Source organism: Drosophila innubila (genome assembly GCF_004354385.1).
Source record: "Drosophila innubila isolate TH190305 chromosome 2R unlocalized genomic scaffold, UK_Dinn_1.0 1_C_2R, whole genome shotgun sequence".
In the NCBI taxonomy this organism is placed as follows: domain Eukaryota; kingdom Metazoa; phylum Arthropoda; class Insecta; order Diptera; family Drosophilidae; genus Drosophila; species Drosophila innubila.
The window spans coordinates 16,248,130-16,273,960 of NW_022995374.1; the positions used below are offsets into that span (position 1 = coordinate 16,248,130).

Below are 25,831 nucleotides of genomic sequence, written 5' to 3' on the forward strand. Positions count from 1 at the left end.
TTGCATGTGAGCAAATGAGCGAGCGTTCAGTATTCCGAGTGAACTGAGGCAAATGTTTGGAGAAACGAGCTAAAAATAAAATTAGACAAGGAATAACTCAAACGCGATCAAAAAAGAACTATAGTCGGGCGACGTAACATCAGTTCTGATTGAAAAGTCATCAAATTATCATATCGATGATGGAGCTAAGTCGAGAGTGTCCCATTTGTGGTGTGGCAGCCACCCTCACCTGTACGCGCTGTAAAATGGTTCGTTATTGCAACGGGGAGCACCAAAAACAGCATTGGCCCGAGCATAAACTTTGCTGCAAGCCCTTCCAGGAGAAGAAGGATCCGGAACTGGGACGTTACTTGGTGGCCACCCAGAACATCAGAGCCAAACAGATGATATTCGTGGAGGAGCCTCTTGTTGTGGGACCTAAATGGTTTCTCACCGATCACGAAAAGTCGGCCAGCATTGTGGCATGTGTTGGCTGCTACACGCCCTGTCGCGTGGACAGGCATCAGTGCCGCAAGTGAGTAAGCAACGTGTGCAACACTGTGCAACAAAGTTTCGAAATATAGCAAAACCTTCTGATCAATTCCAACAGAAGGCAACGACCTGGAATGCCAGTGCAATAATGAAATAAATTATTTACTATGTAGCCCAGTGTGATGAATATTTTATTGGCTCCTACTATTTGCGTTGCCGGTAAAAAAGTAAAGACAGTTCCAATTACATATTTTCCTCTACTTTCTTTCAATAACTTCAAATTATCATAACTTTGTCAAATATTAACCGATTTTCTTGAGGAATGTACATTTTATTATTATTTTGCCTTTTTTTTAATTCTGCATCAAAATTGAAAAATTAAATATTTCAATTCACTGTTCAACTTTACCATCCAGTTTCGAAAACTTTAAACGGTCATAGCTTTGCCAGATTTTTATCATTATTTAGCCTATAGAGTTCTTCTGCGTCAAAATTTGAAAACAACATTTTTGTCCATTACTGTCCATTTTTTCCTACTTGCTTTTTAAGGCGTTTTCGAAAACTTCAAACTACATCACTAATATAGACCGAGCTCTGTAAGTCAAACTGGTTTTCCAAGTAAAGAATAAATTGCAATTAATTATTTAGTTTGCAGCATAGTGTTGTAAATATTTTATTTTTATACTATTTGCAGTTGCCGTTGGCCTGTGTGCAGTTCTGTCTGTCAGCACGAAGATTTGGAGTGCAGCATTCTCAGGCTGGGCAATGCGTCGGCTACCAAGTCCGGACAACATGATGATTATCGTCACGATGCAATCCTGGTGCTGAAGTGTCTTTTGTTGCAGCGCTCGCAGCCAGAGCGCTGGAAGGCATTGCTGGAGATGCAATCGCATGAAGAGGAGCGTCGCGGCACGGAGTTGCTACAGGAGGCGGAGAAGCGAATTGTTGGCTACTTGAACCAGCGCTATCTGCAACACCTCAAGGCAAACAAGAAACAACAGAGTCTTCTAAATGAGTATGAGCCAGAGCTGCTGCATCGCCTGTGCGGCATCATTGAGACGAACTACATGGCCATCGAGCTGCCTACGGGAGTGGAGCTGAGTGGACTCTTTAGACAGGCCTGCATGATGGAGCACGCTTGCCAGCCCAATTGTTACTTTCAGTTTGATCCTGCCACGCATCGCATTGTGGTTCGAGCTGGCTGCGATATCAAGAAGGGCGAACACTTGAAGATCACCTATACAAACATATTGTGGGGCACGCAGCTAAGGCAACATCATCTGCGCATGACCAAGCACTTCAGCTGTCGCTGTTCACGCTGCGAGGATCCCACCGAATACGGCAGCTATGTGAGCGCCATGCGTTGCCTGGGTGATGTGTCCAAGACGTGTGTGGGCGTCCAGTTGCCACTGGAGCCTCTAAACGAGCAGACGCAATGGAAGTGCGACACTTGTCCCATGCTGGTAGATGCTACCTATGTAACGGAAGTGCAGACACACATGACCGAGGAGGTGGAAAGGTTGCTGGCTACCAATCCTACAGCTAGCCAAGTGGAATTGCTGCTGGCACGTCTCTCACAGCTCCTGCATCCCAATCACTTTCACATGTTCAATCTGAAGCATACGCTCATCCAGCTCTATGGCCATGAGTCAGGCCTGGAACTGGCCACGCTCAGCGATCTTCAACTGGGCCGCAAGCAACGACTCTGTGAGGAGCTGCAGAATGTATGCCGTCGTCTCGATCCGCACAGCATCAAGTTGGCCATCTATGTCAGTGTTATCCTTATGGAGATTGCACATACACTGAAGGAACAGGCTCGCAGGTTGCCTGCAGAGGCTGCAACTAAACTGGAACTGGCTCAGTCGCGCCTTCTGGAGGCGCAGGAAGTGCTGGAGAAGGTGCAAGACTCTGTGGCCGGCAAGAAACTGAACGATAAGCTGCAGCAAGATCTTTTTAAGCTTGACAAAATGATGCTGGCCAATAGCCACAGCCAGACTGTTGTTTAAACAATGAAACAGATAATTAAATTATTTACAAAGCATTCAATTTATTCAAATTTACCTTATCTGAACTAATCACGAAGCTGCTGCATGCAGTTCCACGCGCTCCTGTTCTAACAATTGCGGATGCGCTTCCAGAATCTCTCGCTGCTGCCTTAGATTCTTGATGATGCCCGGTAGATGCCAGCCATGTCGAAGCAAGCTGCCGGTCACATCGAAGTGGGCATGCCGTACGCAACGTACTTGTGAGCAATGTGCCACCGTTCGCAGCTCTAGGGCCATGTCATGGACCAGGGCAGCTATGTACTGTTCGCTCTCGTTGATTGCGTGCAGTTCGAGTGTAAAGTGTGGCCTCTCAAAGTGTATCAGTTTTATGCCATATATCACTGGTTGAGTGTTGTCCGCAGGCCTTATGAGTCCCTTACAAGCCAATTCGTAGGCTGCCTGCGTCTGCAGATCGACACCGCAAAGCTCATACATTTTGCGCTGGTGTGATGCTTGCATGGAAGCGGCTAGGCCGCTTATCCGATCCGCCGAAACGTGACGATGGTTGGAGCGCACGGTGATGCGTGAGTCAGGCAAGTGATCCTCTGTGGCGGTGCCCATGCAAGCGGTGACATGGTAGACACGCACTGGTCGATTACGCTGTATGCGGCTTGACTGTTTCAGTCCCTTATTTATCCCAAACACTAAAATATCAATAAATTAGTTATGTTATAGATGACTACGTCGTTACTTACATAAAACACCACTTGTGTGATCACCCAGCGCTGCGACGGTTGCACAGCGAATGTCTCCCGGCATGTAACGTGGTCCGGCAGCGAGAATGTGATCCGATAAATCCGTATTGGAGGCAATATTGTGCAGTACGCTGTCCGCGGCAGTCCCAGTGCCCAGCAGAGGTCTGTCGCTTGCTAGCTTTCTCGGCTCCCTCAATTCCATTTCATTTAGACCTTTACAATTATAAACTCACTGTCAGAACATAATTTTCATTACATTTTCCTTACACACCTTTGCAAATGTTGCCTAAAATTGCATTGCGTACGTGCTTCACCTTCATGCCAGCTGGTTTGTACACGTTTATGATTCCGTTTAAGTGTTTAAATACGGTTGCCGCATCATAGACTTTTGTAAGTGCCATATTATCCCACAGCAATTAATTAATATAAAATTGTAATTACATAAAACAAAATAAACACTTGTTGTTGGCACCACTGTTGCCAACTTAGCTATTTTAGCTAGATCTAGCTATTGTCAGAGTTCGTTTGCTGAAAAATTTCTAAATTTCTATTAGCTGGAAACCTGGCTATTTTAAAAATATGTATAATCAGTTTAGTTTTCCTATTTGCATTCCAGACAGAAACAGCAGTTCCCTCTAAAAACTTGACAGCACTGTTGTGGAAGACTGCATACCTGTGCAAAGGCTGCCACCCTGCAAAATTCCCCGATCTGGTTTGATTTTTTTACTTAAAAAAATAAGTACATTTTCGAAAATGGGTATTCTTAATTTTTGTACCTTTTTTCAGACTTTTAATTAATTTTGCTGAGGGCTGGCGATCTTCAAACCTTTATTAAAATGTTAACCTTAATTTTGTCCAAAATCTAAATTTTAATTTTCATCAAATTATTAATTTATTTCATTGCATTAACATAAATTTAAATTTCCCTTTGAATTCAATTCACGTTCAATTGAACTAGTCATTAAAGAGAAAGAACTAAATTTCTGGCTCTTTCGTTTCTAAATGCTTTACAGCACTGTGCGGTAGGCAACTCTGAGACTGCATTGTAGAGTCATCTCGCTCACACACATTTGGCGCTGCACGTGTTGCATTTGTTTTGCATGCTCGCTGCGTGTTTCAAGCTGTTAAATTGTCTTAAAAAGTAATTTAAAGGGCGATTCAACAACATGAAGTGGACCACAGCTAATCTAAAGCATGCTAACTATACAGCCAAGCATGAATTATTTGTTGGCACACATACAGGCTCCTTTAAACGTAAGTAAATAACGCACACTCTGCTGCTTATCTCATACAATATTTTTCCTATAGATTTGCTGCCAGCTGCGAATCAGAATCCTCATGCACAGTCAAATCTCAGCGATCTGAGCGCCTTGGATAAAGAATCGTGCGTCACAACATTAGCTTTTGGCAATGAAGCTCAAACGGAGATACTGCTCGGTCGGGCCAAGAATGTTGCCGAGCTGCACTCGCTTGGAATTGGCGGTGGCGTCACAACACGTTCCATTAACTTCACCGTCGCTCCGATTGTGGGTCTGGCACGCTATAACAACAATCTAATAGCTGGCATTGGTAATGGGCAAATACAGAGCATCTCGCTTGAGGCTGAGGAAGATTCGGAGGAGGAGCCAGCTGCTGCGTCTGTTATTATCAACACTGGCGATCAAATGGATCATCTGCGTCAATGCCCGACAGCCACACATATTGTCGCCACTGGAGGCAAGGCGCGACAGAATAATCTGAAGGTCTACGATCTGAGCGCCGATGGCAAGCAAATCTTTAACTCCAAGAACTTGCCCAACGATTATTTGCAACTGGAGGTGCCCGTGTGGGACAGCGATATTGGCTTTGTGGATGGCCCAAATGTATTGGCCACCTGCTCGCGACATGGCTACGTGCGACTCTACGACACTCGCAAACAACGGCGTCCAGTTACGCACTTTGCCAGCGAGGAGCACGGCATGAGTTTTGCGGCGCTGGTGGCGCATGGCAACTATATATACACGGGTACCACTATGGGAGCCCTAAAGGTAAGCCCACAGCAAAAGAATATGGCCTAGATTACTTGAATGATGTTGTACTTTTCAGGCTTTCGACACTCGGAGAATGAAAACCCATGTGCACACTTATAAAGGATTTACGGGTGGCATCAGCGACTTGCACCTGGATGAGACCGGCAAATACCTGAGCTCTGCTTCCCTTGATCGCTATGTGCGTGTGCATGAGGCGGAGTCAACAGTGCTGCTGTATCAATGCTATGTAAAGTCCAAGGCAACCAAAGTGCTCATCCGGCAGCTGTCAGAGCAACAGCAACAGCCACGGCAGTCCAGCGATGATGAAGATGAAGTAGATCATGAAGTGAAATCCCATAAGAACAACAAAAACAAGAGGCAGTTAAAAGCAACGCCTCTGGATGCGGAATATGAAGATATGTTTGATCAGATGCCCACTGTGGGGTAAGTAAACATTCAATGCTATATTCATACGTCAATCTTGAGTGATTAATAAATATATTCATGCAATACAGTGACAGCGATGAAGAAGAGGCTCCAGAGAAGCAAACATCGACGGCAACCAAGCGTAAGGCGCCCAAACAAGCGCTGAAAACAAAAAAGAAAAAACAATAAAACATGTTTACATATAGTTAAGTTATATATTAAAAAAGGATATATTATATTACGCTATCATCTGATTATTTCCATGCCTGCTTCAACTGCAGTGTTCTTTGCTGAATATAGTTCTTGTACAAGCGAAATGTGCAATAGTAGAAGAACTCTACAACGGATATCATGCTCAGACCCAGACACAGATTGAAAATACCACCCAAATCAGCTGTAAACGATACAGAAAATCATGAACTACAGAATTGTTGGTTTTCAGGTGAACCTACTTACAGAGCAGTCCAATCCAGGACATGACTGTCACCTTACGAATCACTGGCACCACCTGCTTGGCCAAATAAACGCGCAACACGAAGCTATCGTTGTTGAGCAGTTCCGGAGTGCTAGCCAGATTAGAGATTAGATTTCAGCTGTGATGAATGGCATTGAGAGACTTACTAGAAGTTGCTCAACGAAAACTGATGCAGATTGAGATCCGTTTTGTAGGACAGTGTGGAATATGTAACGTCATAGCAATTAGGCAGGCATTGATCACAGCGAACGCTCTTGAAATTATCTAAAAGGAAGTTTGGTTTGTATATAGATTTAGTAAATACTTTAGTTTTTAAAGATTTAAATGTAGAACAACTTCTGCTTGTTTGAGTTAATAAGGGACTGACTTTAAGTGTACATTTAAGGTAACAAGCGGCACTTAGGTGTCCTCTCCTAGTATTTCAGCAAGGGCACCCTTTTGTGCGTACGGGATACTCATTTTGAATATCTAATATGAATTATAAATGATGTAGGACGAGCGAACCAAACAATGCACCGCAATAGCTGTACGCAGGTGTATATAATAGACAAGCCGAAGGACATGGAGTGACAATGACACTGAGGAGCGACATAAGAAAGGATTTAAGTGCCAAAAAGGATGATTTTGAATTCAGGGACAAACATGACTGAAGAGTTAACATTTTTATATCCTTTCGACCTTATAAGCTCCATTCATTTCCATTAAACTTTCTAAAATCTGTGAAATATTTGATTTTTCATCAATTAAATTATTTAGGATTTAAAATGTAGTTATTTTAAAAATAAGTTTTATAAGATTTTCTGTGATTTTAAAATTAGGAATTGAAATGGAATTTGAGTTTCAAGTTTGATTATTTTTAACTAATAATTACCTGTAAAAAAAAACAAACTATTGTATAATCTTCAACTTGCCATAGTTATCCGAGAAGCAGAAGGTGTCGTTGAGATTGCACTCCTTGAACTTCTCGCTGACAATGGGCAGCAGATAGGGATGACAGCCGCATCTCTTGCCAATGGCCTCCGTTTGGCAGGCCAACATGCAGGCGGCCTGGCGATAATTGCGCAGCTGAAGATCATCGGAGATGAGGCAATCTCGCTTGCTCTCTGACAGCTCCAGGACCTCCCTTGACGATGACTGCACCGTGGGAGAGACCTCGACAAAGCTCTCGGATTTGGCGGTGATTGTGACAGAGGCAGCTGTCTCCGTAACATAGTCCATGGGATGATGAACGAGGACGATGAGACCAGTACTTAGATTGCGTTCCGAGCCCTCGGCACCGATGAAGATGAGGCCACCATCCATGCCAAAGATGTTGGCCGAGAACGGCACGTAGCTGGTGTTGCGTGGATTGTAGTTGAAGGAGCAGCAGGGTCCGAGGAATGCCGTTGTCGGTATAAAGGATAGATATTCATGGGTTTGATTACACGGAAACTCCTCGTAGCCCCAAAAACAGCGCTTGACAAAGTCCGCACAACCAGGACTAACAGCCATGGCAGCCTCCCAAATGGACACGTTGTTCAGACGGAGCACAGCATCCGTGACCTTGTAGCTGTCATGTGAAGGTGGCACAAAAGACTGATCCGTGAAAGCATTCAGAAACTCAAATCCGGCGGCCACCTCGGTCATGTCGTACTCCGGCGGTATCTTCCTGCAATGGGGAATTCACCAATAGAAATAGGGAATTCAATTTCAAGAAAACTCACAGTGTTTTGACGTAACGTTCCACGCGCTCCGTATTGACGGCTTTGGGACTGCAAATGGTAACGCCGGGAAATGCCACATCCGTGATTGACAGATCGTTGGAAATGGTGTTCAGTATGGGATAGGAGTAGAACTTTAGCCAGAGCAACAGTGTCAGGTAAATGCTCAACTGCAGCAATCCTATCAGCACCGTAGACCAGATGAATCTTAAAACAGCAAATGTGCTAGTTTTCAGTAGGAACTCTATTTTCTCCTCTTTCTCCCCTCTCACCTGGACAGACCGTGCGTCCGATTGCGTCGGAGCAGCCACATTCCGCTCACCCTGGTGCGCTCCGTGTACTCCCAAAAGGTGTTGGCGATGGCCAATTTCAGTGGGTGGTTTCTCCACTGATGAAGCAGCTTTTGCCTGACACTTGCCGAGGCAATTCTCCTTGGCGGCCACTTGACATTCAGAGCCATTTTGAACACTTGACGCCACATGACATTCACTTTTATAGGCCAGTTCAGGACAGGACGGAACAGAAGGAACTGCTGTCATGTTTTAGTGCTAATTATGTGTTAATTGACTTCTTAATTTGTTCAGTTGAAACAAGTTTGTCACTTGTTCTACATTAGTTATAATGATAATGGTGCAACTAGGAGCAACATTTGCTAACAATGAGGGAAGAAGTTTGATAGAGTGAGCAACTTAACTGATTTATTTGCAGACAGAGAGAGAGAGAGAGAGAGAGATTAGAGAGAAAGTAAAAGTGAAGTGAAATAATGGTAATAATAGGGTTAAACAAAGCAGAAAAAGACAAAGAAAAATATAGTGATAGAAATACTATTTAAATTTAGTACTAATCCTAAAATTTAAATGTAAGTAGAAAAATACTTTAATTTAAACTAAAGATAAACAAACATAATAATAATTTATTTTAACTTAAAGTAAAGTACAGTCATTTAAACACCATTTAAGTTAAAATTTTAACAACTAAAGGCAGATTTGAGGTCATTTCAATTGGCCGATGTAACTTTAAAGCAATAATTCTACTTGAGCAACTATTTACTTTAAAGAGAACTTTCCCAACTAAACTATTTATATGAATGTGTGTCTGGGACTTAAGTTAAGTATTTTCAGATTGTGGACAACATTAGAACTGCTTTAGTTGGGCCACACACTGAGAGCAAAAAGTTTGCGCGCACAGATCTACAGCTCTTAAGGGATTGCAATAAAAATCAAAACTTGTGTGGACAACGAAATCGTGCAGGCAGGAGACAAAACTAACAAACAAACAGAAGAGAAAAGAAAAGAAAAAACAATTTACTCAAAGCGAACAAGAACTTGCAGTTTCTGAAGTTCATGAGTAAGTTCGAAAGAGGGGAGAAAGAGTGTGGAGCTTAAGAGAGGGAGGCAGACTGAGGTTATTTATAAGAAATTAGTTGCTGATTTTATTGAATGCTGTTTCTGTCACATCTTAAGCAGCTAAGATTGAATTTTAATTAAGCACGCATAGTGAAATGAATTATTTTATGCTAATCAACACAATTAAATGAGGAAAAACAAGAAAGTGGCAAAACAAAATGAGCAAGGGGTCAAAACATGCCGAGAGGGGAAATCCACCGCTAACTTTAACAGGAGCAACTTTTAATTCCTTTGCCAACTATAAGCAAAAATGAAAATGTCGTGGAAAATGTTCAAGCCAAGAAAATGCCTTAAACTTTTTATGCTGCCTTCCATTTTATCTCAAAAAACGCGCGCGTGTCGCGTCAGACATAAAAGTGTGATACGACAAGACTCACACACACGCACGCACACCCACACACCAGCACACACACACATTCTCACACCCATACTATTATGTTGTCCCTGTACTATAATCGCCGTCAAACTGTCGAGCAATTTGTAAAATTTGTGGGTCTGATAAACCTACAGAATCATGTTGGGGTCGACTTTGCCACTCTGGATGTAATGAGCGGAGGACGGGGGAGAGCAGTGAAATTTTCCACTAAAAAACTCAATATTTTCTTTAAAAGGATTAAAACTCTCTAAGACTCATGGCTTATGACCAACTTCTACAGGCTACAGGTAAGTCTGCTCTAACAGAGGTACCGCCAAAAGTTTACGAGAATTAAAATTTAGTTGGCTTAACTTTTAATACCCTGTGTGGCGGTCAAATGGGAAAAAGAGTATCTCAAAACGGACTCAAAAGAAATTTTTAATTATTGGCTTATAAACATGTGTTAAATTTTATTTGGCATTATTGGCATATTTTTCCTCTTTCTATTTTTTGTTTGGAATATGAATTTGTATGGATTTTCTCTCAGTTTAAAAATTAAATTTTTAACAACATAATAATAATGAGTATCGACTTGACCATTGTTAACTATCAAACTCTATTATGCATTTTTTCCTCAGTATTTGTCACTTGTTACTTGGTCTTTGTGTCAAAATTTTTTTTTTTTTTTGTTTTACCAACGCGCCAGAAAACTTTTATTTCTATGCAGAAATATTTCGTGTTGCCTAAAGTTGAACGAACATCGGTTTGAAGCTGCAGAATTCGTTGCATGATGCATTAGAGTCGCAGCGTGTTGCCACAAAATGTTTGCAGCAAAAAGCTTTGACAGTTACAAAGTTTTTAGTTGCCTTTTGATGGAATTCAGCGTGGAATTCGTAAATTTTAGCAAATTAGTTTTTTAGTTTTGACTGTGATTTGATTTGATTGAAGTGCGAGAATTTTGGGAAATTAACGGACAAAATTTTCGATTACATAATCCTGAGATTCGAACCTTTGAATTGAAAAATTTAAGCGGCTTTTACAAATGTTCTTAACTAAATCTAAATCTAAATCAAAGTGTTTCCTAAAGAAGTATGTAAATATAACTCAAAATGACACCGCAAACACCAATTAAATTATTTGAGGAAACAGTCTTGCGTTGCACAATGAAAATTTCGCATAATTCTTAATAAAAACTTGTAGAAAAGCAGTGACAAGCGGAATTTACAATATATTCAGAGTAGAGTTCAAGTGTCTGGCTAGTAAAACAAATGGAACAAGCAGATTGATGTCCCGCTGGCACTTGAGTTGAATCCTCATCGCTCGTAATGATAAGCTAACAATAATGCCGGCTGACAATCAGGCGAATCAATCAAATGGGCCAAGTTGAAGAGATTTGGCCAGCAAAGCAAAGAACATGGCCATCGGCGGTTAAATCGACTTGGTTATTGTGTTTGAGTAGCACTTGGACATGTCCTACAACGCCATCGACGCCACATCAACATCAGCTGTCGGCACATAAAAAGACGGATGTTCCTCGTCCCTCGTCCTGTTGGCAATGCAAATCGAATATCGCATAACGAATGTAAGTAGTCGTATATTTGCATACACATTGAAATCTGAAAGCCACAACGAGCCGTACTTCTCGGCCTTATTATGAAGCCAAATTACTGTGACATAATCGTAAAGTAAAACAAATAATTCACTGTATATCGTTCTCGATTTCGTACTCCTCCCGGGCACTTACAATCCCATCGCAGACGGCACTTTACGGTTAAATATCTGCTGGCATCTGGGCAGCGGCCCAAAGGGGTAGAAAAACATCCCAAGGCACCTCGGAAATTGTCTGTACTGCAAATGGAGCATTAAGAATGTATGGAAACGGAAGCCAGAACATTGACAGCCGCGCCAGAGATTGGCCAAGAAGCTGTGGCAATGCCAATGGCAACGAGGACTGCAAACGGGATTCATGGCCTGCGTTGAGTCAGCAAAAATAGTTGCCAAGAGACAAAAGAGTCACTACATATACACCGTACACACTGCGAAGTAAAGTGACTTATAGAACCTTAATACCCCCTACCTTAAACAGATTACTCATTTATTTTCTATGACAGTATTTACTCAGTAATTAGAATTTTTTCTATTTGTTGATACCATTTAATTTGATTTAGCTCCACTCCATTTAAATGCTTTATATTAGGTCTTAAAATATTTTTTTTAATTCTCATATATCTAACAACATTTTAAAATAATATATATTCAGAAATATTTAAATATATTTCTGCTATAACTTTTTAGATTTATTCGACTTTAAGAATAAAATATTACATTAAGATAATAAATGTTATACCTTTTTTTTAATATAGTAAGCCCATGTTTATTTTAGTTTATTTCAATCTATTTAATTCGCCTTAGTTTGTCACCTTAAATCGACATAGAAATTTTTGGAGCATTTTTTAAAGTGTACAAAGCAGACTAAAAATGAAAGCTTGATGTACCCCTTGAAAGGGTATAGAAAATCGGAAGATTGGAGATGGGATGGGTTGGGTGTAGTTTTAGGATCATTCGCGTAAACTTGAGAGTAAATTTAGCGTTATGCAAAGCCGAAGACCAAATACATTTGTTTATTTGTTGTAGGCGGGCCTTGAACTTCTTCTTTTACTTTTTTTTTTTGAGCAAAGTTGCACATACGTGCTCACATACATATGTGTTTTCGGGGCACTTTGCATTTTCTTTTTTAGGCCAATTGATTTTTAATGGCTTTATGCTCTATTGAAATAACAAATGGGACTTTGAGTGGCCCCTTGAAACTTGAAAGTCGAAAGGGTCTCAAAATATTGAAATGACTTTTGGGCAAATATTCAAATATAAAAATAAAAGTAACTTGATGCTGCTGTAAGAAAAGTACTTTTGTCTTGGCATGAAAATGGTGGGCCGACAATGCCTTTAATTTGTTTTCAATTTGTCAGTCTATGCTCGTTTCATACCGTTTAGACAGATTGAGTACCGCCCGCGGCCTTTCCACAGAAATCTTATTAAAGCACAATAATTGCAGAAGGTGGCAAATGCCGTTAACTAATTGCGTTACTTTTTTGCTTTTGCTTCTGGCCTTCTTTGACACAGGTTAAGCTCTTAGAAAACAGCTTGAGCATCTACAGTGGGTTATGGAAAATAACATACGCTTTCAATGTCAATGTATAATATTAAATATAAATGCCGAATTTTTCTTGTCAGCTGAAAGTCAATAGAAGAAGTATATATTGGCTTATACAATTTAACAAACGACTTAAATAATAATAATTTTTGATTAAATTTAAGTTTTTTTAGTCTCTTTAAAATTTACATTTTTCCCTCTTTCATTTGAGTTCAAAGAAACACTTTGAATATATGTTGCAACAAATTAATTTAAAATTTTAGTAGCATGGCTTTCCACATGTTGCATTTAAATGAGTCCGTTAAAGAGGTTGACAAACTTATGAGCGTCACTGTGGGATATAAAGTGCGACAAGCTGCTTGCAATGGTCGTGTGGCATTTGCCGCTTGCCTGCCTCATTCTGTTACCAGAGTTTTTTATTTATTGTAACTGTCATTAAATTAACGCACTTTGCATTTAAGCCGGCTTACGGATGCTTCTAAGCCTATTAAGTGTGCTCCTTCTGAGGTGAGAAACACCTTTGAAAAGAAAACAACTAAAGCAATATGGAAATGGCACGGGAAAAGTATAAAGGGAAAGGGCAGATTTCAAGTTTATTTTACCTGAAAATGACGAAGGCCTTTCAACAGTTGACGGCGTTTTGACTGTGGCCCTTACAAATGGCCGATAGAAGTGATAAAGCTGATTTCATATAGGATTAATTCTTGTTCTCTGCTGTAATTTATAATCTCAGTATCTTAGGTTAAACTTTTGTAAATGAATTCGAAGTTCGTCTGCTTTAAGTTTTAGATGAATCCATTTATGTCTGGTGTGTTTAAATTACTCTTTTTCACTTCTTAACTTCTGGGTCTCAATAAACGCAATTTATTGTTGACCCTTTTTCATTGAAATTTTGTCTTGTACAAAATTTCAATTGGTAGTCCATAAAAATTAAGTAAAACGGTTAATAATATATTGCAGAAAATGAACAAAGGAATTGGAATTTTATTAAATAAAAACCTAATATTGATATCATAAGTTATTTGGAAAATTCAAGTGAGTCAAGTGAACTTTGAATTAATTTACACATATTTAATTTTAATGAACGTAAATACTTTATGTATATAAAATAAAATTAGTGTATATCTTAAAATTAATTTATTCTATTAGCTGCCATGCCACAAATCAACCTACCAATATCCATAAATATCAAACAACAAGCGTTGTGCTCATAAATATCAATGCCACGAAAATCCCCCACAAAAACAAAGAAAAACTGCGAAAAAGATAAAGAGATGGAGGAAAGGAAAACAATTTAAAGCATCAACATCAAGAAGCAAATCCTGACTAAAGCCGGAAACAATTCGATGCCCCTAAGACATAAACGTAAATAGGCTAAAATGATATTTTTTTGCTGCTTGACTGTATTACGACACGTGCGTGCAGTGGGCTAAAACAAGAAGGGGACACGCCCCTTCCTTCCAGAGTCCTGTCAATGTGTCTCAGCTTACAAGTTGCGCCAATTAACAAAACAGAGCAGAAGCAAAGCGAAAACATAATCAAAATGGCCCAAAAACAGGACGCAGCACTTGGCCAAAAGGATGGCCATATTAAAGTGGCCATAACGAGGGGGAGTTGACGTCCAACCAAGACTTGCCCCCAAAAGCCTTTAGTTGCGTGTTAGACAAGCATATAATAGGAAACTCGGACAGGATAATAATCTGTACGCTTCTCTATCCTATTCAAGAATTGCTGGCTGATTTTAATGCAAGCTCAAGAAATTCAACATGGACACATAATGAGGAATTATGAATACCAGGAACCATAAAGGACAAGAGAGAGCTCGAAAGATGCCAGCAGAGTATATCGAGATAGGCGTGTTTGGTACACTAATTGTTAGTTATGCTCCTCCTGCCAATGCCGTTAAGCATAAGCTGATAAACTGAGAGATTGCCAAACTGAAGTACTATGAAATTGAGAGACTGAGAGAGATTCCTGACATCTTTCACAGCTATGCAGCGTGATAAATCACTTTGGGGCCACTTGAGATGGCGAGAAGTGAAGCGTTGAAAGTTTTCCCTTGGCTGCTACCAATTTGCTGCCATTACCAGCCACGTTCAGCACTTGATAATCTGATTACCACAGAAGCTTCTACGGCTCTTCAGCTATGCGATACTCCAGGGGCCATCACATACGACTCGACGCTCGGCTTTCCTCACTTATCTTACATTGTTGTGTCTCTCTCTTTACTCTCCTATACTTCCATCACTTTCTCTTTCTTTGCTCTGCTGCCAGAGTCTCATTTGCATATGTCAAGTTTCCATTACAGGTTGTTGTAGTTGTGGCACTATGTACATAAGAGAATTAACACTTGATTTGAGTTTGGTCAACAAATTTGTGGCCACATTATGTATCAACTATCGCAGGCTTTGTGCTTTTGTTTACCACAGCTTTACAATAGTCTTTTCAATAGAAAGTATATCGAATTTGTTATTTCCCAGAATAAACCTTTTGTCTGAATAATAAAATGTTTTTAAATAAGCTTTTTAATCCTTGTAGAATTTTTCAATTACTAATGTGATAACATAGTTAGACAATACTATTGTTAAGTACGTTTTATTTAATTTTATTTCTGTATTTAATGGGCAAATAAATTGTATACAAAATAATCCCTGTTAAAATCAATATACTATTTATAAAAAGCACACATATATTTTATACATCTAATTCTAAGAATAGTAAATAATATAATTTATTTATTTTAATAAAAATTGTTTAAAATTATTGCAATTTTATTCAATAGCATACTTTTAAGAGCAGAATAAAGTCTATTTAAGAAATTTAGTATTTCAAAAGTTTTGAAAGAAAATTTAATTATAGAGCAGTAATAAAATTTGAAATGTCTGCCAAATTAATTATCAAAGTTGTTTTTTACCTTCACACTTTAGGCCAACACAAATCTGTGCCATGAAATCTTGAACAAACTCATAGGAAATTTATATTTATGATAATTACGTGTCCACGCCTTAATCTCTTGTCTATAAACTGCGTAGGTAATTGACCCAGTCACCTGCCACAAAAGACCAGCAACAAATTTGGCTAATTGTGGGGCAATCGGCATTTGTCTGAACTTCTGACAACGTACAAATGAGCGAGGGGGATAGGAGAGCTGCCAATCAGCACTTACACAATTTGTGGCCATAGTGGCTTTGGTGGGTTTTGCATTTGGCACAAACAAAATGGTGGGTTGACCACAAGACCTCATATACGAGTGTGCAAATGGACGCATATTTACATTTTGAGTGTGTACATAAATCTGGTACGCTTTTACCAAATTTGTGGCACGTTGCAGGCAACACAAATTACCATTAGCTTTACCTGTGTTCAAAGTGATCCAAAATGGGAAAATGCTATATGTATGTTCCTCCCACACACGCACAAAATTTGAGTAAAAACATAGCAAAATTGGTTCATTGTTCAAGCCGGGTCCTAATCTAGGGTCCAAGGGGCTCTGCCAGCTGCCAGTTGCGTCTGATTTAGTGCAGATCCAATAGGTTAGCCAACCTGCCAGGCCATTCAATGGAAATGCCAGCCTGGGGCTTTGGGTTGGAGTCAAGGGTCGACATTGGCCACTTTGACTGCAACATTTATTGCATGCCAATAACTTTTGTCTAGCTACACAAAAGGTGTGTTGACATATTTGCCTTATGCGTGTGTGGGAGGAAGAGTGTGTCTAAGGGGTTTTCCGGGAAATGAAATTAGCATCAACAATCTGGCCTTTGTATGGAATGTTAGGCTCTTGAAAATTTGCCTGCAAATTTTGCCAAACGAGTTTTCCTTTTATTTGTTGTTTAATTTGAAAATAGTTGACAAGCAGTTGGCAAGTATTTGAAAACTCTATTATAGGCAATTTTCTTCGGTATTTTTATTGGAAATTTGCATGGTAAAAACCTATATATAATAAATAATAATTTTTGTATTTCTTTTGACAACAAATTGTTTAACATACTTGTTTATTCACGAAATAAATTGGTTTTATATTCCTTTCTAAAATTTTATTTGCATTACAATATTTGCACATTTGACACTTTAACATTTAAATATTTATTGTGTTTACTTTACATTTATTTTGGGAACGTTTGATAATCTTAAATGGTAAATATTTCTAGTTTATATGTATTTTAGATTTTAACAACTATTTTAATTTTTTCTATTGTTTTCCATGTTGAAATAATTTGTCCAATTTAGTAGCGAGTGCGCTCGTCGTATCGTTTTATTAAACTGAAACCGCAAAAATAAATAGTTAAAATTATTATAAAAGAAATTCGAATTTACAATAGAAAACAAAGTTTTGCGTATTTTTTTTGGGTGCTGCAGAGATATTATTATTATTATTATTTGCAAATGTGATTTAAGTGCCTTACCTGCTAATTAGCACAAAATATAGAAATTATTCAAATTTAAATTACGTTTATTTAAATGTTAAGCTGTAATTATGTACATATACTTATATATTTTATATTTTCTACATAGTACAGTGTATTAATATATACGTTTTTTTTTGTATATTCATTGCAGCTTGTTGGAAAAATATTTAATGCTGTAACACCTTTAAATGAATTCATATTTATTAAATGTAATACTTTAAAGCAACAACAACTTAATGCTACATTATTTATTTATTTACACTTTAAGCTCTCTAATTGTATTTAAAACTATTGATATTTGCAACTACATACAATAACAATTTGCAGGAATTATGAGACTAGACATAAGTTAAATGTCAAATTCAATTGTCAAATTGTGCACAAGCGATGGACGCGTGACCCGAGATCAAAAATATAACAAAATGCATAGATATTATAATTAAATAATATGTATAAATGTAAAGTCATTAAAAGTCGTGTTTTAAGTCACGACAATCGCCCATTTCTAATACAATTAGTTGACTACAAGAATATATTTCAATAGGCGATTACAATTAATTACGATTAATATTGAATGCCTCTTAATTGCTATGGAACTTAATTAACCACATCACATAGAGTACCATTTGTTAGTTATAAATAGAGTGTAGATTACATTTATGTATTTACAAGAAAATTAACTCTAAACACTGTTGCTTATTTTAAAACGAGTAATAATTAATTGTCAACTACGTAGTACTGAAAATGGAAGTTTATATTTATTTATTGGGTAAAATCAGCTCAAATTTAGCTAACTCCATGTGCGTGTAACGTGGAAGCTGAGTAAGCTTAAAGCTTTCAGCTTAGAAACTTCTCAAATACATGTACATAACACAAATACATAAACACACAATGCTTAAGCCTGTCTGTGCAGCTGAGAAACATTAAGGAGCCTGTTTAAATACCAGATTACTATACACTTGAGTAAGTGCAACACTAGTAGTTTAGAGGGAAAGTCAAGGCTTAAAGCCAATGGGAATTTACATAGACCAATTGCGGATTGCCAATTGCATTTACCCAAATTGAGAAAATGGGGGACATGGAGAAGGCACAACAATTGCTGCCAATTAGCAAAAGGGGCATTGTGTGCAAATTTGGGTGCAAAAGTGCGATACACAGACAATCAGAGAGACAGACAGACAGACAGACAGTGAGATCAATTGCCAATTGTTTAGAGCTGCTCATCGGCCTGGGGGGGATTCGTTCCCTCTTCGAGCAGCTCCACAATCAACGTGCCTCACCTTTTCTCATTGATGATGGAGCCACGTCCGATGTTGCCACCGCCAACTCCATTGCCACTGCCAGCATGTTGCAATGCCATCGAATCCTGACGATGGAAACTACCGCCACGTCCCCCTGTCCCAGCGCCATGATTGTTGTTCATGTGCAGCGAGGCGCGATGGGCGGCCAAGCTGCCACCACCACCAGCAGAGCCACCTGCACCACTGCCAGCACCACCAACATAAGTGGAGCGACGCATCGAGGTGACGCTGGTGTCCATGACGCCCGTTGCGGTTGAGTGCTGCCTCAGGTGCGGCTGACGCTTGATGCAAATGCAGCAGAGATAACGGTTGAAATGCTGCCGAAACACACCAGACACACAATACAATGCCACAGGATTAACGCACGAATTGAGGAAACTGCAAATTGAAAGACCAATGAGAAAAGTTAGACCATAGATGGGATAATAGCATCACAATCACAATCATGATGATGATGACGATGATGGAAAGTTGATGATGATGCTGAGTCAATCACTTATATCAAACTATAGTTACTAAAAGTAGATTTTAAATTTAGAAACTATCGCTTATCTAATTTGATTTTTACTGACAGTACTATCCAAATTCTATCGCAACAAATTAAATAACTAAAAATAAATTTTGTAAAGTTTCAATAAATTAATTATTTAATTTAGTATTCTTTTTATTATTGTTAAATAATAATACCAAATCGATATAACAGAATAGAGGATATTTTTAATGTAGCCACACATAGTATAACAATAACCATCATTTTACGACTTTTACACTGCACACTTAACAGAGCTTCTAGCAATTATTCAGCACTTACTTTTATTAAGAGCTTAAGTCTTAAAAAGTTAAAAAGTTATAAAATCCGCTAAAGTTTCATTCCCAAAACAAGCTAAAAGCTCTTATTAGGATTTTAAGCATAAATCTGTTTGCTTTCTCAGGCTACTTACAGTATTACATGCTGAAAACTGGCTAAGCCTATTATTAAGCCTCTTAATATCACTCCCACACAGTTGCTTGAACTTTCAAATTTATTTTAAAAACACAAGCTGATAGAATGAACGCATTTACCTCGTTTTGTTTGCATGTTTTATTTAATACTTTATTTAAGAAATTTTGTTCAACCCTTTTGACATTAATATGCAAATTTCGCTTGATTCTCTGACGTCACAAATGTAGTTTTGAAAATGCTGACACACTATTTTCTGCACTTTAGTGCGCTAAGTGACGCCCCAAAGTGCGCCCAGGATGGGGAAAAAGAGGGACTCTGTCAACGAAAATAAATTTACTACCGCATGGAGCATAAGTTATTCGGTTTGGCAGAGGGGCACTACTCACTTGGGGCAAAGGAAAGTTTACAAGGATTATCTCTTTCAATTAAAAATCAGGAAAGAAACTTGTGGGAAGTTCAGAAACAAACTTAAGGAGACAACTCTGCATATTTTTACAGTTTTTCCCATTTCCATTTGAGTCAGCAACGCGTGCAATGAATGCAATTGCCGGCAGGTGTACATTCAAAGAAAATGTAAAATGGAAAAACTGCTGAAAACGCAGTAGTTCCTGAGCCGCTTACCTTGTACAGAATCCCACAATGCGAACCATGTGCCAGAAGTCATCGAAATCATCCTGGGCGGTGGGATTCAAATGGTACCACAGTTCGAAGACATAATATGGAAAGAAGCAAATGAAGAACACTATCAGGGCAATTAAACTGCCATTGTCTCAACCACCCTCCCAGTTATACTCACCCACCACAAAGGCCACCACCATTCGAGCCACATGACGACGAGCCCGCGCCTGACTCCGGCTTTGAATGCTCAGCTGCTCTCCGGGCATGTCGCGGGCGCTTATATGCAACCGCTTGGCCATCATGATGTAGAGCACGCCAATGATGGACAGTGGCAGCAAATAGTATATGGATGCCTTGGCAACTATCATGTATCTGCCAAAGAGAATCACACCATAACAATTAAATAAGTATTATTAAAGATTAAGTGCGGCTTTTTAAGGACAGTGTCTGCCAATAATATACCGATGACTTGGCAAATAACTAACATATGTGGTATAAGGAATTAATAAAATATAACAGATATAAATAATAATTGTTAGTTAAAGTAAATAAGCACTTGTTAAAACACAGTGTCTGCAATAAGTATATAAAAATATATTTGTAATTTATATATTGTCTTAAAATTTTTTTATTCACTCAAATAGCTGTGATATTAACTGCAATTAGTATATTGACGGATTATACATTCAGCAATTAAATTCACTTAAAGTGCTAAGGGATTAACTGTTGAAAAAAGCATTGAAAAAGCAGCTTAATTAATCAATGTCCATCGCAAACTTATCAACAGACTGTCAATTTGTCAATCAAATTGCAATCGTTTTTATTGAAGTCAACTACAATATAAATTAATTTAAAGCAACAGCAGGACTGTACAATTAAAATAATTCTTTGACTTTTGCTTATATAATTTTTAAGAAACTGGGAACTGCAAAATGTAAAAATTTTATTTTTTGGGGGCTAATAAAAAATCAAAGAATATTTTCTCTGAATTTATTATGAATTATGAACTAAATAAAGTCATTAAATCGACTTCTCCCAGAATTTTATGGTACTTGTGCCTTTAAAAATGATTGGAATTCAATTAAATGTACGAGGCACAGCATAGCAAAATCTTATAATTAATTACTGATTCTCACGATGTTGAAGCTTTTCGCGTTAAATTAATCGACAGGAAATTTGAAGAATTCGCAAAGTCAACTCCCGTCTCATTTCTGATTCATGAAAATTGCGAAATTCAATTAGATTTAGTGCCTGGAAGCTGATTGACACAAACAGTTAATAGTAAATTTTAAATAAATTCCTGTAAGCGGATTTAGGCCAAACAATTTGTTAGACTATTAAAATGCCAGCAGGTATACGACATTAAATAAATAATGAAGTGTGGCCCATGCTGATGGGCAGTTATCATAAAAATATATATAAAAAATATTAACTGAGTCAACGAAAATTAATTTTTATATTTTGTAAACAGTTATAAAAGAGATTTTTATGCTTTAAACAAAAAAGTTGCAACCAGTTGTGAATTACAGCTGAAAAGCGGAAAGTCGGTGGTAGATTATGTGGCAACAGCTGGCGTTGTCCAGCACCAGAGGATTTCCAACTAATGGCAACAGGCGAACTGACAAAACCGCAGACCAGGAGAGCCAGGAAGGTGGGTTGCAACCAAAGCCGCACCAAGTGCATTAAAAAGAAAAAGCGGAATTAAATTTAAGTTGCTTATCAACAAGCTGAATGTGAGGAGCTGCCATAGGGGAAGAGAAGGAAAGGAAGGTCGGCATATGGCCAGAGTACTAATATAACTACCCAAACAGACGTCATTGAGTCGAGGGGATGAGTTACACAGCAGGCAAAAGGAGACTCAACAGAGCAGCTGAGAGATCCTGCTTAATGAAAGGAGTTCATCTGGTGAATGTAGATTAAATCGGAATAGCGACAAATTTCCACACAGCTTAACACGGTATTCAACCAATACAAATTGTAAACTAAATTAACAAACAATTTAAATGTGTAATATATTGAACATAATTTTTAAGCTAGAGAATGAAAAAAAACAATTTATATTATTTTTATATAGCTATCCTGTACCTACTTTTTTCTACAAAGCCCATTGTGCTATTTTCTTGCTAAAAAATTTGTTGTTTAAAATACCAGGAAATCTAAATTACGAATGCATTCCCGGAAATCAAAAGGTTTTTTACAACAATAAAAACACCCACATACTTACATGTGTACAGTGTACACGTGCTGCTGTCACAATCGGTTGAATAATATTTATACTAACTAGTATTTATCAAGCGATTCTTTATGAATTTTTCAGAATAAAAACAAACAAAAATTAAGCAAAATATAAAAAATTTTTTTTATTTTTAGGAATTTTAAATACCCATTGTTAAGTCACAAATATAACCAAAAACCTCTATAAAAATTAAAAATGTCAAAATTCATGTTACTTGATGTAGTTAATATAATTGTAAGAAAGAGAAAAAGTGGAAACTTCTGCTTGATTGGACTGTGGTAGGTATTTCGAGGAGTCGGAGACCCACTTAAAACTAAATAAAAGCGAATGAGGCGAAAGTATCTAGCTGATTGGACACTTGACTGAGATGGCCAGGTTGGCCAGGATGGCCAGTCGGCTGGATACTCACTTTCCATGTTTCCCAAATGGATAGCACGCTTGAATGGTTGTGTTGCCTTTGGGCGTGGTAACGTTATGGATCTCAATGTCGGATATAATGAAGGCTGGCATGCCTAATATTATAGCAAAGATCCAGATAACCACGGCTGTGAAAACAGTCAGCGGCTTTGTCTAAATGTATATACGTATATATATATATGTGTGGGAAAAGAATAACAAATTACTTAAGTGACTCCAGATGAAAGCGAGTAGATTCAGCAGTTGCTTACCTGCAATTTACGCAACGGATTCACAATGGCGCAGTATCGCTCGGCGGAAAGCGCGGTTAATGTAAAGACGGAGACGCCAATGGAAATGTCCTTGAAGAATTCGACAATGCGGCACATATTACGCTCAAAGGGCCAGCTTTCCAGCGTGTACACAATTGTGGCAACTGGCACACAAACCAAAATCACCAGCAAATCGGCCAGAGCGAGCGACAGTATATACCTAAAATAAAAAGGAAGAAGCTGAAATTATCTTTTTGAAATAAATACAAAGAGTACTCATTAAACTTAGGATATAATTAATGTAAAAAGGCCTGAACTAAAATGAGGTGGTTTTCAAATGGAGTGAAAATATTAGGAATAAAAATTGCAAGTAAATATTATGCAATTTACGAATTTTTCGATATTAATTAAATCAACATTTTGTAAGAAAAATACTTCAAATATGAAGACTGTTTGATAAGGCTCAAATTTTGAAATTAATACTGAAGTTCTTTTTTTTAAATATTTAATTCCCAATTGGTGCGGAAGATATACAAATAATTAATACCTTTAATTTAAGTAAGATATATCAAACAGATGTAAAATATTCAGAGTATTTGAAAGAAATTTAGGGATACAGTAGAACATATTACATAATATCCATTTTGTAACAATGGAGTGCCAACCCTTTAAGTTGAGTATTGTTTAATTTGGTTATTTATAGTTGACACACACGTAGTTAAACGTGTCAAATTTGCTGCATGGTTGCACTAGGATTGAAAATGGAATTGCTATCTGTACATAAGGGTCGTGGGTCCTGTTTCTGTTCCAATTCCTTAGTCAGTTTTACTTTGAGATTGTGTGGCACGTTGCTCATTCATTTGGAAAGCACTTGATTCGAAGAGCACTTTACTGTAAAAAATTCTATTGTGTGTTGTGGACATTTTAAAGTGGGATTTCTTGAGTTAGGTCTGCTGGAGACAGTTAGAGTATCTACCAAAATGGAACCTAGTTAAATATGAGAGAAATCTCAATGTGAATGCAAAAAGGCAAATGTTGCCTTTTTTCACAAATTGCTTTGGCATTGACATGCTTGAACTTCGATTTTGGTGGCAAAAGGCATGAACCAGACTGAAGACATTTGGCCTTAACGAGTATTATTAGAGCCACCTAATTTGCTAGTGCTGACTCTTGCCAATTGACGTTCGTCTAGACAGACACACACGAAACATACACACATAAATTTTTGACATCAATAGAGAGAAAAAATTATGATTCTTGGGTGCCCAAATTGCAGCTGTCCAAGCTCGATTGGAGCTCCTTGGACACCTTCAACACCTTCAACACATTTTCCTTTATCTGACAATTTGCGCTTAGCTTTCAATGGCATTTTTCAAGGAATATTGCACTAAACAAATTCGTTTTCATTGACAGTCGAGGCGTGAAGACAATTTATAATAAATTTGCTTGTTATGTAAGTGTTGCCCTTCTTCTGTACTCTTCCCCTTTGTCGACTTCTGTCACCGGATGCAAGTTGTCGCCTTGGGGTGCAAAACTTTTGATTGAATTTACATTTCAATTTATTTACATTTTTCACTATACAAAAGCCGCAAGCCACGTTTCATAGTTGTTAGTTTTTGTACAACTTGCCAACTTAATAAACATTTGCATATGCCCCACAATACACATAATGCCAACAGCTGTTGGCCATAAAATGTTTTCAAACTCGCTTGCCAATACTTATAAACTTACAGCTTTCAATAGCTTTGCAGCTTATCACAAGTTAAGCCACCTAAAAAATACTGTCAGTGCTTGTATCCAAATGTCAGCCACGGGCTATGCAATCGTATTTATTTGAAAAGCATCACGCATACGCAGCGTGGACAAAATTTTTTAATGAATTTTTAATTTTAAATCGGCATTGTTTAAATTAAATTTGTTTTTAAAATAATAAAGTCAGATATTGGCAAGAAATAAGTATACTAGATAAAAATAAGCATTAAAGCTGTTTCTCCTGAATATACATAATTGAAAAAATAAATTAAGTATCTTATATTTTGAAATTTCTTAATGGATTTTGGAGCAAGGGATTATTTAAATTGAAAAGGAATGTAGATGGCGGCTTTAATGTTTTCTTTTGATCCCTTTGAACCTAAGTGACGACGCCTGCGACCCTTTAGGGGATTTCTTTCTTTAAATTCTCCCAAGTTGTATTTAGTATTCTCAAGCACTGACAACACATACCGAACATTTCTTTTCTGTCGGCTAACTTTTAATTTGGCCAAAATGTTGACAGCTGTTTTGGCCGCAACGTGATGTATCTGACTTGGATAGATAACAAGGAACAATAAAATCAAAGAAGTCGGCTCATAAGTCAGCCCATGAATGTTGAGTGGCAATTTTGGTTGTGTTTGTTGCATCAGAGCATACAAAAATACACACGTCTATTTATATTAAGTGGTTGCTATGATTATGATTATGCGGAAGCAAGAAAAGCACCACGGGTGGTTGGATGGTGGAGTGGTTGGGTGGTTGAGTGGTTGGGGTGGTTGTCACTTACGTGTTTGGTATGTTGCGCATGGAGCGATGTCGAAAGAATATGATGACGAGAGTGCCATTCCCCAGAACGCCCACGATAAAGATGAGCGTAAAGAGTACGGTGACAATATAGGTCTCCGGGCGATCCCAGACATCCACGTACCCGGAATTCTCCTCGAAACTGCCATTGCGTCCTCCCCCCAAGGCTGTTTTCGATCCCTCCAACAGACTAAAGTTGCTGACTTGGCTGACATTTAGACCGGCTGTTGCTGCCGCAGCGGTAGCTGCACCACTCGCCTCCAGTGGGGCATATGCGAGACTTGCCGCCAGCGTCTGGCTCATGTCCATTAGTGCCGCGTACATGTTCAGTGACTTGCTTTAAGGATATAAGATGTCACACTGTCTCACT

The 25,831-nt window shown here is 38.3% G+C and overlaps 5 protein-coding genes across 6 annotated transcripts; 2 read left to right on the top strand and 3 right to left on the bottom strand.

Annotated features, from left to right (window-relative positions):
* The first annotated feature begins 131 nt into the window (after nt 1-131).
* Nucleotides 132-2,517, top strand: LOC117784777 (SET domain-containing protein SmydA-8). Its single transcript, XM_034622591.1, has 2 exons — nt 132-514; nt 1,166-2,517. Exons 1-2 carry the CDS (start codon nt 177-179, stop codon nt 2,475-2,477), a joined length of 1,650 nt encoding a protein of 549 aa, XP_034478482.1. The 5' UTR covers nt 132-176; the 3' UTR covers nt 2,478-2,517.
* Nucleotides 642-3,701, bottom strand: LOC117784778 (mitochondrial mRNA pseudouridine synthase Trub2). Of its 2 annotated transcripts, XM_034622593.1 has the most exons (4): nt 3,483-3,701; nt 3,212-3,424; nt 2,533-3,160; nt 642-2,466 (listed from the first exon to the last, which is right to left on the bottom strand). In XM_034622593.1, the coding sequence occupies exons 1-3, from the start codon at nt 3,610-3,612 to the stop codon at nt 2,547-2,549; spliced, it is 957 nt and encodes a 318-aa protein (XP_034478484.1). In that variant the 5' UTR covers nt 3,613-3,701; the 3' UTR covers nt 642-2,466; nt 2,533-2,546. The 2 variants fall into 2 exon arrangements, with proteins under 2 accessions (XP_034478484.1, XP_034478483.1); XM_034622592.1 differs by lacking the exon at nt 642-2,466 and having other exon boundaries at nt 2,494-3,160; nt 3,483-3,700.
* A 588-nt stretch (nt 3,702-4,289) lies between these two features.
* Nucleotides 4,290-5,887, top strand: LOC117785269 (WD repeat-containing protein 74). The gene is made up of 4 exons (XM_034623198.1): nt 4,290-4,465; nt 4,520-5,238; nt 5,297-5,664; nt 5,736-5,887. The coding sequence occupies exons 1-4, from the start codon at nt 4,378-4,380 to the stop codon at nt 5,833-5,835; spliced, it is 1,275 nt and encodes a 424-aa protein (XP_034479089.1). The 5' UTR covers nt 4,290-4,377; the 3' UTR covers nt 5,836-5,887.
* Nucleotides 5,888-5,900: 13 nt separating this feature from the next.
* On the bottom strand, nt 5,901-8,281 carry LOC117783023 (sodium channel protein Nach). The gene is made up of 6 exons (XM_034620174.1): nt 8,094-8,281; nt 7,825-8,028; nt 7,033-7,769; nt 6,268-6,385; nt 6,103-6,212; nt 5,901-6,040 (listed from the first exon to the last, which is right to left on the bottom strand). Exons 1-6 carry the CDS (start codon nt 8,279-8,281, stop codon nt 5,901-5,903), a joined length of 1,497 nt encoding a protein of 498 aa, XP_034476065.1.
* An 8,548-nt stretch (nt 8,282-16,829) lies between these two features.
* On the bottom strand, nt 16,830-25,831 carry LOC117783930 (neuropeptide CCHamide-2 receptor). The gene is made up of 7 exons (XM_034621501.1): nt 25,445-25,831; nt 22,906-23,125; nt 22,647-22,807; nt 20,180-20,373; nt 20,005-20,125; nt 18,420-18,818; nt 16,830-16,993 (listed from the first exon to the last, which is right to left on the bottom strand). Exons 1-7 carry the CDS (start codon nt 25,783-25,785, stop codon nt 16,957-16,959), a joined length of 1,473 nt encoding a protein of 490 aa, XP_034477392.1. The 5' UTR covers nt 25,786-25,831; the 3' UTR covers nt 16,830-16,956.